The 15591-nt window shown below is 36.2% G+C and overlaps 3 protein-coding genes across 4 annotated transcripts; 1 reads left to right on the top strand and 2 right to left on the bottom strand.

Moving 5' to 3' along the window:
* Window positions 1-932: 932 nt before the first annotated feature.
* On the bottom strand, window positions 933-6164 carry LOC113112919 (DDB1- and CUL4-associated factor 10-like). 2 transcript variants are annotated; one of them, XM_026278845.1, is made up of 7 exons: window positions 5633-6164; window positions 4585-4698; window positions 4094-4291; window positions 3319-3521; window positions 2678-2752; window positions 2389-2534; window positions 933-2310 (listed from the first exon to the last, which is right to left on the bottom strand). In XM_026278845.1, the coding sequence occupies exons 1-7, from the start codon at window positions 6025-6027 to the stop codon at window positions 1939-1941; spliced, it is 1503 nt and encodes a 500-aa protein (XP_026134630.1). In that variant the 5' UTR covers window positions 6028-6164; the 3' UTR covers window positions 933-1938. The 2 variants fall into 2 exon arrangements, with proteins under 2 accessions (XP_026134630.1, XP_026134631.1); XM_026278846.1 differs by having other exon boundaries at window positions 2678-2749.
* Window positions 6165-9032: 2868 nt separating this feature from the next.
* On the top strand, window positions 9033-10522 carry LOC113113186 (glutaredoxin domain-containing cysteine-rich protein 1-like). Its single transcript, XM_026279357.1, has 2 exons — window positions 9033-9409; window positions 10097-10522. Exons 1-2 carry the CDS (start codon window positions 9062-9064, stop codon window positions 10130-10132), a joined length of 384 nt encoding a protein of 127 aa, XP_026135142.1. The 5' UTR covers window positions 9033-9061; the 3' UTR covers window positions 10133-10522.
* A 1720-nt stretch (window positions 10523-12242) lies between these two features.
* LOC113113185 (interferon-induced protein 44-like) lies at window positions 12243-15591 on the bottom strand. The gene is made up of 7 exons (XM_026279356.1): window positions 15453-15591; window positions 15297-15330; window positions 13674-13875; window positions 13378-13524; window positions 13114-13285; window positions 12765-12865; window positions 12243-12650 (listed from the first exon to the last, which is right to left on the bottom strand). Exons 1-7 carry the CDS (start codon window positions 15484-15486, stop codon window positions 12480-12482), a joined length of 861 nt encoding a protein of 286 aa, XP_026135141.1. The 5' UTR covers window positions 15487-15591; the 3' UTR covers window positions 12243-12479.

The following is a 15591-nucleotide window of genomic DNA, read 5'->3' as shown; positions in this document are numbered from 1 at the left end:
TGCATGATAATTTGAGGGGGGAAAATGCTTAGGACATTTCTGTCAATTACAAAAATTGGAGAGTTCAGAAGAAATGGGAAACAATGCCTGAGCTGAATATCTGGATTCATGATTTTTGCATTAGTCTAAAAAAAAAAAAAAATGTTAAGACTAATTTAGAACAGAACACTAAAACAGTAGATTTGTGGGGTTCACACTTCCTGGGCAACCCGGTTCATTTTCCATACTACTTTATAATTTTGTTTCTTTATGGAAACCAATACTTTCATACAGTAAGGATACAATAAATTGATCATAAATGATGGCAAAAGTATTTATAATGTTACTGAATTTCCAATAAATTCAGTTCTATTGAACTTTCTGTTTGTCAAATAATCCTGAAAAATCACAGTTTCCTCCAAAAAAATATTCAGCATCACAACATTCAACATTAATAAGAAACAACATATTAGAATAATTTCTGATGCATCACGTGACACTGAAGACCGGAGAAATGACTGCTGAAACATCACATGAGCTGTGACATTACATTAATAAATGAATTTTTAAAATATCAAAATGAAAAATGTTATTTTAAATTTTTATAATATTTCACAACATTGCTGCTTTTTCTGTATTACTGATCAAATAATTAAACCTATGGGAGCATAAGAGACTTCTTTCAAAATCAAAATCTTAATGACCCCAAACATAAGAATCTATATTATCTCAAACCCTCTGCCTTAGGGAATTAATCAATTCCATGTGTTTTCTATTTCATATGTATGATGAACACCAGAAAAGGTATTTTCTAAATCGAGTGACTTGTTTGTCCTAAGGGAGCCAGATGCTGAAACTTACTTTAGTGCACTCCATCAGTCTAAGGTATGCTAACACAACTCTCATTGGTACTTAAAAACAGCTTTTTTTAACAGCAAGCCAAACAGAAGATATGAAAAGGTTTCTTTATTTAATATATCTGTACCACTTCATCCTTAGTATTGTTAACATGTATAGAGTGAATCGAGAGAATAAAGGTAACTTTCACTGTAACTCTGATTTAAAATTTCCATGTTCAAGAACGGTCACTATTTTAATAACAGAGAAGGATGACCAACTGATATTAGTCCCAGAAAGGCTGAACATTCAGATTTTGTCCTTTTTCATCTTAAGAAAGCTAAACTGTATAAAAAAACTCATCCAGTTAACTATGAAAAAAGTTAAACCTGCATCAGAACTGCCTTCTCCCATTGTCCTCACGTCCAGAGTGCAAAGCTCCTAGCGATGTGCATCGTGAGCTTCTGAACATTTCATAACTGCTGATTGTCCATGTAGAGGCCAGGAGCATATGAAAAACAGAACATTACAAAATTTCCAGTCCATTTAATCAATCACTGGCAGAAGTCCTATTCATCCCAATACTCACACGTACATGGTACATACTGCATTGACAATCTACAAATCAGACCTCACTTAGTGTTGTTACAGAAAAGCAGTCCAAAAACAAAAATGAACAATTAGAAAAAAAAAGTGACAAACTTGTGAAAACGAACATGGCATTGCAAATTCTAAAATGTTTGGCAAAATGCAGAAACTGCCATCAACTTGAACTTCTCACAGTTCCATGAAAATGACAGACTTACGTTACTGGAGTGCTACATGGATGAGCAACCAAAAAACATCCCATAATCCTCTAAAGCTCATGTGACTCATTTAACCTCCATTGTGTTTGCTTTCATTCTCACACTGATTGTTACGTTTACACAGCGTAAAGAACAATTACTTCCAAAAATGACAAACATTTAGAGGGTCATTCACATGCAGTGTGACCTTACACACACACTCACACACACACACACACACTCTAAGGTAGTTTTGTTCTCCCATTATCCATGTGACCAATCAGATGCTTCTTCTTTCATATAACGATCAGTGTAAATTCTAATGCATTTGTGTGTGTTAAAAGTGTGGTTGATACAGAGCTACGCGTCCACTTAGGCAGCCCGATGCTAGCTGACAGTGAGTAGGAGAGAACTTGGAGGTGAGCACCACGTCGCTGTGAGAATAGATGGAGCGAATCTCTCGCAGCAGAGCCGTCCGCACAGGCATGCAGTCCACCAGCTCGGCACAGTGCTCATCGAACGCCAGCAAGCGCACGCCGTAACCGTACGGCGAGCAGATGAGCCGGCCATCGGGACTGAAGCACAGCTCTTTAATGTAGCCTCGGCCAACGTTAGCCTCCTCAATGTAGTGCGTGAGACGCAGAGAGCAGCGAGGAGACACCGGAGGTCGAGGTGGAGCTCCCTCTTGAAACTCATACACACACGTCCACTGAGAAAGAAAGAAACAAGACTGTTGGAATTAATTCTGCATGTCCCTCACTTTTTAGGTTTAGGTCACAGCACTGACCTCCTGGTCGTCCATGTTGCTGGAGCAGCGCAACAACGTGGCCCAGCCTTTAGGGTGAAGTTGCAAGGAGGTGATACAGTTCCCACGGTCCTTCTCACCCGGGATCTCTGGGGTTAAAACCTCAAGACTGTTTCTGGGTGACAGACCTGCATAAGACAAAATAAGAACACCGGAGTAAAAACTCATAAGAGCCCAGAATTAGGTTCAAAAGGTGCACAAGCAAAAAACTAAACTCCTAATGTACATACAAGTTTTAGAAATAACTTGTATTGAAATCTTCCAGTCTTACCCTCTCTGTGTGGATGGGTTTTACTGTCAATGGTGTGACGGGAACCCGCCGACCTGGAACCTGCTGATGAACCTTCTGAAAGAAAAGAAGAGACTTAATCTTAAAAATGATGATGATAGTGACAGGATTTCCAACATAATTAACCAGTAGTTTTCACTGATACTTTTTTAAAAGTAATTGTACTTTATATCTTATGAGTTACCCATGAACAAGTCAAACACATACACAACATACAGTACACTCCTGTTAAATTTTTTTTTAATTATGAATAATTTTATTAAAAAAGGATGCATTAAAATGATCAAAAGTGACAGTAAAGACAAGCATAACATTTTAGTTTTTATTTCAAATAAATGCTGTTCTTTTGAACTTCATCACAAAATCCTGAAAAATGTGTGCTTCCACAAAAACATTAAGCAGCACAACAATTTTCAGCATTCATACTAATACACGTTTGATTCAGTTCACATTCCAGCTCATGAACTAAAAGAAACACCATTCTTAAATTTTGAACGTTGACTATATCCTACTTCAACACTACAAATTTCACCCTTTGAACACTAACCCATTCCCATGCCGCCTCCATATCTCCTCATTTCAGACTCACTTATATCTTATGTGTTTATGCTTTATGTATGCACCTGTGCTGAGAGGAGCTCTTCGGGCCCGTAGGATGCGGTAGCTGCCGACCTCAAGGCTCTGGGTGAGGTCAAGGTCATGTAAGATGAGCAGGTAACCAGAGGAGGTGGAGATCAACATCTTACTGCAGTCTGGAGTCAGACGCATCCGCATTAGATAGCGAGTGTGGAAAAACTTCTTGTGTGGACAGCCATCTTCTGTGAACCTAAACAAACAACGACGGCACAATGACACACAGGTGCACACAACCACTTAAATATGCAATCTTAAAGGAAGAATTGACAAAAAAAATCTAAATTTGCTGAACATTTTCTAAAAATGTACTTACCCTCGGGCCATCCAAGATGTACATGACTTGTTTCTTCATCAAAACAGATTTGGAAATACTTAGCATTACATCACTTGTTCACCAATGGATCCTCTGCAGTGAATGGGTGCCATCAGAATGAAAGTCCAAACAGCTGATAAAAACATCACAATAATCCACAAATAACTGACATGAGTCCAGTCCATCAAGTCTTATGAAGTGAAAAGCTGCATGTTTGTAAGAAATAAATACATCACTAAGATGTTTTTAACTTTAAACTGTTGCTTCGTTCTACAATGAGTCCTCTTAACGTAATCTAGACAATTATTTGTGGATTATTGTGATGTTTTTATAAGCTGTTTGGACTCTCGTTCTAACGGCACCCATTTACTGCAGAGGATCCATTGGTTAGAAAAGTGATGTAATGATGTAAGCTAAGAAACACACACCCTCCAAACCACAAAACGTACCTGTTGGTGTCCCATGTGATGACATTTCCGTCGAATCCTGACGTCACCAGCAGTCGAGTGTTTGTATCATACTCTATGTTCTTGACCCAGCTGGCGTGGCCATGTAATGTGCACACCTTTGAGTTGAGTTTACGCAAATCCCACAATGCAATGGTGGTGTCATCGGAGCAGGTCGCAAACAGCCGGTTGTCGAGAAACCTGAATAATACACAGCATCAGCCAAACAACCTCACATTTAGATGACATGACTGTGCCAGACAGTATTTGAGTGTAAGAGATGGAAAGACAAAAGCAGGAAAAAACCGAAGCAACCGAGTCATCCAAAGTGTACAGTATGCAAATCCTAGTGTTCAACATGCAAACGGTTTTGAATTAGTTCCTACTACTGTGTGAATCAGCTCTTACATTAAAGACTGTTATAGAAACGTTTTTGTTCATGCAGCTGCGGTTCCTGCACACACTAATCGATCATATACTGTGTGCACGTGTACCTTATGTTGTTTACACAGTCCTCATGAGCCTCCACCAGTGTTTTGATATGTCTGGAGGAAATGGGGTCAAACAAAAGCACTTCTGTCTGCTCACAAGCAACTGTCAAAACTGACCTAGAAAAAAGCAATACACAGGTGTTTGTCAATTAGGTCTGAAATTTTCTACATGGTTCACGTATCCTATTTTTAAAAAAAAATAAGTTTTGCTTAAAAAAAAGAAGAAGAAGTATAGACTATAAAAACAAACATTTAAAACAGACGCCGTTAAACACATTGCAACAGATTTCAACAGCAGGTAAAAGTTTACTGGGAAATGTCAATCAATACTATAGTACACACTTATCAATTTCACAGACATCACAAACATTTCATGTCATAGATATTCATGGATCATACCTGTATGTCTGACATATTTTATTAAAAGAACGGATTGTTTTGCATGTGATGGCTCACACCATGTTAAGACTATGACAACTTCATTGATCAACTTATAGGTTTTAATCAGCAAGCCGTGTTCACTTATTGTGTGAGAATTCTACTTAGTTTTTTGCACACATGCAATAAAAAAAGAAAGAAAAAAGAAAGAAATTAAAACCTGTTGTGAACTAAAACGAATGGCTAAATCTGTACTGTTTTTTAATAATTTTATTATTATTATTTGAATTTTTCCAAAATCTGAAATGTTTTCATATGGGAGAATTATTATTTATTTTTATTTAAAGTAGTTGTCATTACGGAGTCAGTATAAGAAAACAGCCATTTCTTTTTCAACAAAGTTTTAACAAAGAACACATTTGGAAATAGCTTGTTTTGTTTGATGCTAAATAGTCAAAAGTGTACATGACTGAAGAGACAACATGTATTTTATTATCTTACTTTTGCATACCCTAATTAGATATAATTTTCTTGTTTGTTTTTTTCATTCTTTAATAATTGCACTGTTCACTCCTGGTCATATAAACATGTATGTGACAAATAAACCAATCTCTTGAATAAATGAAGTCAGCCCCGGGACTCGTGACGGGGCGAGCCCGGGGTCAACGCTCACCCGTCCGGAGAGTACTCCAGGTTGAAGACAGCCCCGTGGGTTTGTGTACTGAGGTTCACCGAGTCCGCAGCCGGGCTCATGGATGAATAAAGCCGTGTCATGGTACGGAAATGATCCCGAGCGGGGTCTACAAACGGCCCCCTGCCAACTGTCCTCCTACAAATCCAAGAGAACAGAGAGTCGCAGGCGGTCGAGACCCTGCACCCCGCGCCCGTCCCGCCGTCCGCGGCCGACTCGAGCCTCGCGCTGCCCTGCGTCCCGGTTACGTTCCTCTGGCGGCCCGCCCGCGGTGATGATGGTCTCGTGGAGCCCTCGTCTTCATCGCTGTCGTCCTTGTTCTCCGCAGCGCGCGGCTCCTCGGGCGCCTCGGTGTCGCTCGGCTGTCCCGAGCTCATTGTTGCACGGATGTTGCCAGCGGACAGGCTCTGGACCTGTGAGCCAGGCCGTCTAGCAATCTGTGCAGAAACCGCTTAAACATCCATGAACACAAGAGTACTGCGGATGTGTGCGGAGACAACAGACTACGTATTTCCGGATCCTTCTCTGCATAAATTAACTGTTCTAGTAAGACAGCTTTGATCCTACAAAATACCCAACTTTTTGTTGAGGCTCTCTGCTTTCTTGGAGGATTTTTTTTTTAATAACGGTTTTATAAAAAAAAAAAATATATACAAATAAATACATTTATTGTTGGATCCAATCCTCCATGTGAATCGCAATGACTTAAAACATCTTTGTATATCTTGGCATATCATGTAGATATTACCATTATTTGTAATAAAGTTAAAAAAAAAAAGTACTTTACAAAATTATTCACGGATGTTATGCAGCTGTTAGCAAATACAGTAAATTCATAGTGTTTGTGATAAATGTACCTTTTTTAAACATATCAGTTGAAGATATTAAACATATATATTTCTATTTACCTTTTTTCTATTTCATTTTAGGTTGACTTTAAAATAGACATAACAATGAATGAATAAATAAATGAAGCCCGTCATTTAGAACCTTATGATATTTTACTTTCTTTTCAAAACCCATATTTATATATATATATATATATATATATATATATATATATATATATATATATATATATATATATATATGTATGTATATGTATATATATATATATATATATATATGTATGTATATATATGTATATGTATATATATGTATATATATATGTATATATATGTATATGTATATATATATATATATATATATATATATATATATATATATATATATATATATATATATATATATATATATATATATATATATATATATATAGAACATTAGTAATCTGTTCATTATTATTTTAGCAAAGTTTTATATTCTTAAATCAAAAATAATTCAGAAGAAACTATCATCATATATTATCTTTTGTGACTGATCTTAAAATATATTTTGAAACCCTTTCCAATATGAGATCACAAAATAAAAAGCTTATAAAAATTCTAAAGCTTTTCAAATGTATGTGACTGCCCTAATATTATATAATATTATATATACAAAGCTTTTAAACTTAAACGTATATGTGTGTGTGTGTGTGTGTGTATACACACACACACACACACACACACACACACACACACACACACACACACACATATGTGTGTGTGTTTATGACCATTTGTTCTTTCTTTGTTTAAGACTTTAAGGCCCTGTTTCACAGATTGGGCCATATTGATTTATAAAGTTATTTTAAAGTTTTTATAAACATGCCTTGTATGTGAAACCGGGGGTAAGTCTTTTTAATATAAAAATCAAAAAGCCTTTATTTTCCTTGAGATTGTGTTAACTTGTCCCATACCATGTGCATGTCCAATAAGCATCTTCCGGGAATACACCTATTTGAGCCAAAACAAATGAAAACAAATGCTTTGAACTTTTTAAATATTCTACATCAACTGATTGAAAATTCAGTGGATACACCGTCCTTCACATTCAACTTGTGATGGGAGAAACAAAGCTTTTCCAAATCAACAGCACCACAAATCAAGACCGCAGGCAGTCCACAGAACACATGAAGAGGTTTACGTGGAAAATGACAACAGCAGTCAGATAATCAGAAATAAGAGTGTCTTATTGGAGTGTCAACTGTTGTAACACATTTTGTCTAAATGTTGCATTTTTAAACGGATTTAATTTGATTTATGTACTGAAAACAGAATAGTAATACAAAAAAGAATCATTTATTTTTATTATTTTTGCCCAGAAGTTGTGTCTTATATGAATTTACGACTATATGCCTTTAACACACCAGGTATAAGTATACTGGTTCACCAGCCGCAGACACCATTGTCCTCAAGGATCACATGAAGTCAAAACAAGTCATCTCTGTTATGCAAGCGTTGCATAGAAGCGCACTGTACACCGAAGTCACATCGCCCTCTAGCGCCATCACAGTGTAACAACAGCGCCGTCCAGCGCTTGATAGGACTACACTATAATAATACAAAAATTGGCCAAAGGTCACCAAATTATCCTAAAACATAAGCAATTTTCGACAGTATCTGTAGCACACATGAGCGCTCAGTATAAACTATATAGGCACAATCAAAATGCTCTCCAAGTTAGATTTGAGATTGCAGTTCTGAACCCTGCACAGTTTCAAGTCTCCCCTTTAAATGGAATAATATAAATAATTAGTAATATTTTGAATTTATATTTTTCATCTGGTTTGACATCTTTAGGTCAAACAGAGTTTAATGGATTACATAGATAAATAGTCTATGTTTGTAAAGTAATATGTGTTACTGTAAAAAAAAAAAAAAAAAAAAAAAAAACCTTGATAAGGTCAAACAGAGTATGTATAATATTTCATTTCCAAATACTTTTTGGGGTCACTTTATATAGAGTGGCCCTAAATAATATTTGGATGCTTAAGCTGCATTCAAACATGTATAAATGTCTTTGCACTGTGTAACAAAATATAGATGTATAGGGCATTTATTTTAAGGAAATATAGCATATACACTCTTGTATTCAAAACATTTCACATAATGAAATGTGTAGGTTTCAGAATATGAATTAATATACATTCATCAGAATGGACACTTTCTGATTGTCAGAAATATTGGTGTTAATATCATGAACTACACCATGAATATTCTGTTTGGTGACTTCAAAGTGTCGAAATGAGGAAAAACTATTTCACACTTTAGGTGTTTATGTTATCAGTTATACGATATGTTCTTTAACCTACACGTGAGCTATCTTTTATTCATAAGAGAACACAAGTCGGTTTCCATGGATAGCGTTTATTAAATATTAAAGCATGTGATGTCGAATTGACATCCTCGTGCCACAAGCCCTTTAAGATCAGACAAAATATTTAATGTCAGGCCAATGCACTTTACCTCGGCACGCTCTAATTCAAGGTAAACAGAAGTTGTATAATGTAGGTGTTTTGACTGCAGTATGGAGCGTCGCAGATCCAGGGCTGCGGAGGACCGAGCGGAGAGGACAGTGAGGTTCCGCGTGGCGTCGGCGCACAGCGGGCGCGTGCTGAAGGAGGTGTTCCGAGAGCACGCGCTCCAAGACTCCGCAGACACCGACACCGACACCAATGCGAGCTCAGAGCCGGAGCGCTCCACCTCACCCGGCAGCGAACAGGACGAGCTGCTCATGTACGCTAGTGTAGCCAACGAGAAGCTTTTCACCGGAAAACGCGTGAACATCTTCAGTAAGAACGGAACTATTCGAGGCGTGAGAGATAAAGTGAGCGTGGGACAGGTGCTGTTTAACAACTTGACCAAAATATATGGGGTAAGTTTTATTTGGAGTATTAGAATTAATACATTTATTAATGTGTAATACAGTTGTGAAAATATTTTTCTTTAGGCCTATAAAGGGAACATGGAGGGGTTAGTTTTTAATAGCTGGAAAATTTACTTGATCAGCCTTATTAATGACCGACTAATTACTGTGTGTTTACCGAATAACATAAAAAAATCACAAGAAATATGAAATAATAATAAGCTTAAAAATAAAGATTTATGCATTGTTACTATAACAGCTAAGCACAATAATATAGGCAGGTTTACACAGAATATTATTTATTTTTCCTTTTGATTTGAGGGTGTTTTCATGAGGTGCACCCAACATATTTGCCATATTAGAATTATTATATCACAATGTAAAAGTTTTACAACCAGTAAAAAGTTTGGACATACCACACATTCTTTATTAATACTTTTTACAAATACAAATACTTGACATGTTCAAACTCTACTGCTAGAGTACGTATTTTTTCACTTCAATCTTTTGGCATATATGAGTGTGTAATGTTACTGTAATAAATCTGTACATTACTTACTCTTGAAGAAAAAATAAAATAAAATTCTATAGCTTATTCTATATTTTAATAATAGTTTAAATAAGATTTGTAAACTATTTCATCATTAATCTTTAATGTGTGTCTAATAACTTAATAAATAGTGTGTTTTTTTAAAGGATTCCCTTATTATGAACCGGCCTAAAAGACCATGAGATGTTGTCTGAAAACAGCCCTGGATGTCCTGCAGCAGAGGATGCTGGGTCAGGGTCACACAATAGGACGTCACCCTGGGATGTGCAACAGGCTTGAGTCTAAGAAAGTAGTTATCAGCAGCCAATGTTTTTTGTTTTTACGCACTTATCAATATTTGTGTATATTGTAGTTCTGTAAATATATTTTATATTCACTTTTTGCAAAAGCATTTTTGATACCTTCGTATCTGTGAAGTCAAATGGTTGCTTGGTACATTCACTTTGCCCGTGTTTGATGTGCCTTTTCTTTATTTTGACCTTTTATTTGTTTGTGATGAAATTATTTTTTAAGAAAATACGATTTTTTAATCAAGTTTTATACACTGTAAAAAAAGCCAACTAACACAAACTCCTCCAAATAAACATAAAACAGTAAATTGAACTAAGACATTTTAATTGAAAGTGTTCATGCATGATACTAAGTTGATTAAACAAATTTCTTCCTTAAAATGTTAAAAATGTGCAATGTTATGTTGATCTTACTAAGAAGTTTTAGTTTTCATTAAATCTCGCGATTCTTGTTTGCAAGTGTGCAGTTTGAACAGTGAACGCATGCACAGTATGAGACTATAGGGTACTTTGCAGGGTTTTCTTTTACTGTCTATGGTTTTCACCATAGACAGTAAAAGAAATGGACACAGCGACCCCATTGGAATCAATGGAGACAAGTGAAGTCAATTAGAAGCACGCACTTCCTGGGGGTTGGGCGTACTGCGCAGACTCAAACTGAGCTTCATGACGTAGATGTCACGTGAGCAACCTGTAAATCTTCTAACCGCTGTGAAAAGATAAATCTGAATCACCCACCGAATCTTCCAAGGCGAGCGTGAACAGGAGCAAATTTTGGTAAGTATTCTGATTAATGAGGTTGATGCAGGCTGCCAGATGACAGCGGAGGAGGAGGCAGGACCAGGTGGAAGGGTGTTTATTTGTAAGCCTCCTGGATTTCATGCCAGAAGTAAGGAACCGGAGCCCTCTCCTCTTCGTTATGGCACTCTCGCCGCGCCATACATAGCTCACCCTCAGCCAATGTGCAAGGGGTGGAGCTCCTCTCTGTGCTCACACTGCAGAGAGGCATGGTCTTCTGTGTTGTGCCCAATTCTGACCCCCTGCCAAATTATTACCCCCCTAGTATTGGTAGGTTTAGGAGTAGGTTTGGGGGAGGGGTTAGGATTAGGGGTGGGGTTAGGATTAGGCAATCAGGTAGCGATTTGAAGGAAGGGGGTAATAATTTGGAAGGGGGTCAAAATTGGGCACAACACCTGGTCTTGCAACTGTTATGACAGGTTAATGCCATGCCGCTCGTTGATCATGGCAGGAAATGGCTCTATGTCAGTGGTGGGCTAAGGCTGAGGCTCCGCATCGCAGGGAGATGGTGGACTAGTCTCTGGGTCAGGTGTGGTACTCCACTCTACAAAGGCAGTGAAATCCGCATGGGGACCATCTTCGGACGACGACCTTTTAGCTGGTGGTGTAAGCTAAGAGCCAGAAAATACTTTTTTGGTCCTCGAGGGATTTCTCCCTTTGCTCCAGCAGGAGGAGGAGATATTCCAGGTGAAGGAGGGCATCCGTGAGGGAACAACGGAAACAAAAAATGATGTACAAAAAAAAAAAAAAAAAGGGAGGAAAAATAATAAGTTTACGGTCTTGGGTCGGGTCTTCTGTCACATTACGCTGTTCAGGAAGAACACGGGAGGCAGGAAGGAATGTTTAGCAGTCTTTAATCGAGGAGAGACTGTGAACCATCACAACAAGAGCTTGAGCACAAATCCTGACACTTCGAGTAAATATGAGGATGTACACAGGATAAACATTTCTGCCATGCATAGTTCGATATGCATAAAATTGAATTTTGGCAGAACATTGTTAGATTTCTAAATATCCTCTAGTTCCTCTAAATATTCCTAAAAAAATATGTTCAAAGTTAGCAAGTTCAAAAGTTGACTTGATTTTGTAATCATATTCATAGTGAAGCCAGATTTATTAAAATAAAAGACAGGGAAACAAACTAAAGCAGAGGTGAAATGCAAAGAAGTAGAAAATCAGTTTCAAGATAGCTGAATTACATTTTCTCATTCAGATTGTACACATTGCTCCAGACACCCGGGCTGAACTCCACCTCCATGCAACAAACATTTCAAGATTAAATAGGATTTAGTCAGTCACTGCATTGTTCCCATATTTATATAGTAATTTAATAGTGTTAATGTTATTAATGAGGGGGAGATGCTCATATTTAATGAGCTAAAAAAGTGCAGAATCTTAGTCTTTCTTGATTTTACAACTTTGCTTTTCTTACTTACGTTTGTCAGTAATTTTCACTATCCTTCAATCTATCATCAGCAAGTTGAACAATCTGTTCAAATGCCTTTAGTATCAGAACATCAATGTCATCCTCTGTGTCAATCTCATTATGGTAGTTCTTCACTGGGAAGATGTTTGTCAATGGCACACCCAATTTGGCACTGCACAACTCCATCTGGACAGAAATAGAATGTTCAGTCAAAAAATTGCACATGGCTATTAGACAAAATCAGATCATGGGCGATATGTTCCAGTAAGTGTCACACTTTGAATGAATCATATACAGTACCTTCTCCTTAATCTTCTTGCTACTGTAGACCTTCCGTAGATCATTTTTGACGAGTAAACATACATTATCCACTTGAGTCATGATAACCACTTGAGGAATCCCTACACCAAATGCAGAGAAAATGTAAAGTTTCTATAAGATTTAATTTTTGTTAAATTTTTCTAAGGAAAATTGAGCAAATTTGTGGCAGTGTTTTGTTGAAAAGTATGTACAAATCCACTTAACTGACCATACATTCTCTGAGACTTCATACTGTCTATAATCAAGCCGAAAAGTGTATAGTGTATGGTAGTGTATGGGCTCATTAATAAAAATCATAAACTCATAAACATTCAGGGTTCAGTTTTACCCTTTTCACTGATTCTCTGGCGGATGAGCTTCATCTTGTCAATAAGACGATCATCTGTGTATTGGACTGTAATTGCGGATATGACGTAAACCAGGCAGAAAGACTGGTCAGAGAGTTTGGGGTCACAGTTGAATTGTTGATCCTTAAAATTGAATGGCTGCTTTTCGTTGAACTAATTTTGGAAATTCAGTAAAATGTGTTAAACATCAGATATATTACACACATACATATCTGTTATTCGATCAGTTAATATAGGTTTATTACTTTATAGCCATCCTTCACGTGACCAAACACAGCATTGATGATGTCTTCTGGTTGTGGCCCTTCAAATGCTTCAGAAAGCAAACCCATGACATCCTTGAGGATGAAGGGCAATCTTTTTTTCTCACTTCTGATGGGGAATCCTTTGAGCTGTAAATCAAGTCCAAACATATTTGTGAACAGTTTTGAAGAAATCCTCATACAATTAGCCAAAATGTTTACAACGCCCAAGTGTGGGTCCACTGGACATTTCTGGGTCTTTTGTAAAAGACAAGCAGCTACAGGTGGCAAGTACCTACTTTTTGAGTGAAAACAGGACCACAAATATCTGAATCAACCAATGCTCTGGAGGAGATGCGTCCCAGAGAAGCGCTATCGACTGAGTTAATAAAGCTGGACTTTCCTCCTCCAACTGGTCCAGTTACCAGGATCTTGATGTCCTTTACATCTGGATGACTCGGACAGAAGTTCTCCAGCTTTTCTTTTATGTATTTCTTCTGTCTGTTAAAATAAAACACAAATATTTTATTATTTGGCACAATTGGCTATGTCTGGAATATAATATAACCATAATTTGCTTACTTTAATGAAAATATATAACACTAGCTTCCTATAAGAAGTAACAATAAAATTCTGCACTTCTCTTTAGGTCTTTGGACCATATTTGATCTTATTTTTTTAAATGTTTATATATCACAATTGTTACATGCATCAAGTTGGCATACAATTTTCTACACTTTTTTGCTAACAACTAAATTGGTACATAGTTGTGTTTATTTCTAGTTTGTGTTTAACACATTGTCTGATGTATCACCATCCTGTAGCTCAAGCGGTAGAGCATTGCGTTAGCAGCACAAGGTTGTGGCTTCGATTCCCACGGAGTGCATGTTAAGTAAAAAATGTTAGCCTGAATGCATTGTAAGTCCACAGCGCCTGCTAAATGCATAGCTTTAATTTATATCTAAATGATCCACATGAAAACTATTATTTTCCCCCTCAGGCTATGCACCTGAACAATACATTCTTCATCTGTAAATAACTTTTTAGCTTATTCATAATTCTTATAATAATTAATAATTATTGCACGTTCATTATTGTATTTTTTTCACCATATGGTATTTTTATTTTATTGTGTATTTTCTTTATTATTAAATAAATAAATAAATAATATTTCAAATAATTTTTAAATAATATAAAGAAATGTATTTTCTTATTTTTTATGAAGAAATAAAACAATATGTGTAATGAAACATATAATAAGCTAGAATTCAAATCAAATTTATTCAATGAAATTCTGATTAATAACATTAATTGCATATGTAAGTATTATCTGAGAATAAAAAATAATGCACATTATCTTTGAACACAAGAATGTGTTTTATGGACCATATATGGAAGAAAAGAATAAATATAAAAACGTTTAATAAAATATATATTAATAAAATATTATATGAAAAATAAGTGTTTTAGTGTAACCGACATGCTATTTTTAATATTTTAAAGTTTTAGTAAATAGTAATTGCTATTATTTAGTAATTTAATAATCATTTTTGATTTTTCAGTTTCAGTTATTTTAGTTAAACTATATAAAATGAGATCTTGCCTTGGCAATTAGCTGAAATAAATAAATATTTTTAAATTTTATTTCAGGAAATGTATATAGAAAATGTCTATTTTATTTCAAGTAAATGTTTTTATGGTTTTAGTTCTAGTTTATAGTAAATCTCAGTTCCTGTGGCTCAGTGGTATAGCATTGGGAAGAGGTCATGGGTTCAATTCCCAGTGAACACACATACTGGTAAAATAGAAAATATATAGCCTGAATGCACTGTAAGTCGCTTTGGATAAAAGATTCTGCTAAATGTATAAATGTAAATGTAATGTTACAATATTATTATTCTGATACAGTATATGTAACTTACCCCCAGTCAAAACTCCTCCATTGTTTATCCAGTTCTTTGGAAAAATATGTAGGTCATATACAGCGGTTAACAACAGTTATAGAATAGCACGTCTCTCTGAGAATATATGCTTGTATAGATATTTAAAAATAAAACGTGGTAGAAAGATCCTCTAACCTGCATTTGATGGCAGTTGCACTGGATTGAACATTAGTGGTTATCTTTTTTCTCTTTTTTCTCAATATATTTATATCAGCTCTACCCTGGAACACAGCTGGTTTGTCTCAGCTGAAGCTACTAAAATCAGACCCACACC

This window comes from Carassius auratus, chromosome 13 (genome assembly GCF_003368295.1).
Source record: "Carassius auratus strain Wakin chromosome 13, ASM336829v1, whole genome shotgun sequence".
NCBI lineage: Eukaryota > Metazoa > Chordata > Actinopteri > Cypriniformes > Cyprinidae > Carassius > Carassius auratus.
Note: the sequence above shows the minus strand (reverse complement) of the source record. Positions and strands in the feature narration are given on the sequence as shown.

Bases quoted from the DNA above. Each gene is read 5' to 3' on its own strand.
- LOC113112919 (XM_026278845.1), bottom strand. From the start codon at position 6,027: ATGAGCTCGGGACAGCCGAGCGACACCGAGGCGCCCGAGGAGCCGCGC. The intron at 4,699-5,632 runs GTGAGCGTTGAC...GCTTTTTTCTAG, and splicing joins CTGGAGTACTCTCCGGACGG to GTCAGTTTTGACAGTTGCTT. The intron at 2,535-2,677 runs GTAAGACTGGAA...TGTCTTATGCAG, and splicing joins AACCCATCCACACAGAGAGG to GTCTGTCACCCAGAAACAGT.
- LOC113113186 (XM_026279357.1), top strand. From the start codon at position 9,062: ATGGAGCGTCGCAGATCCAGGGCTGCGGAGGACCGAGCGGAGAGGACA. The intron at 9,410-10,096 runs GTAAGTTTTATT...GTTTTTTTAAAG, and splicing joins ACTTGACCAAAATATATGGG to GATTCCCTTATTATGAACCG.
- LOC113113185 (XM_026279356.1), bottom strand. From the start codon at position 15,486: ATGTTCAATCCAGTGCAACTGCCATCAAATGCAG. The intron at 13,286-13,377 runs GTAATAAACCTA...TTCCAAAATTAG, and splicing joins ACGTGAAGGATGGCTATAAA to TTCAACGAAAAGCAGCCATT. The intron at 12,866-13,113 runs GTAAAACTGAAC...CATTTGGTGTAG, and splicing joins CCAGAGAATCAGTGAAAAGG to GGATTCCTCAAGTGGTTATC.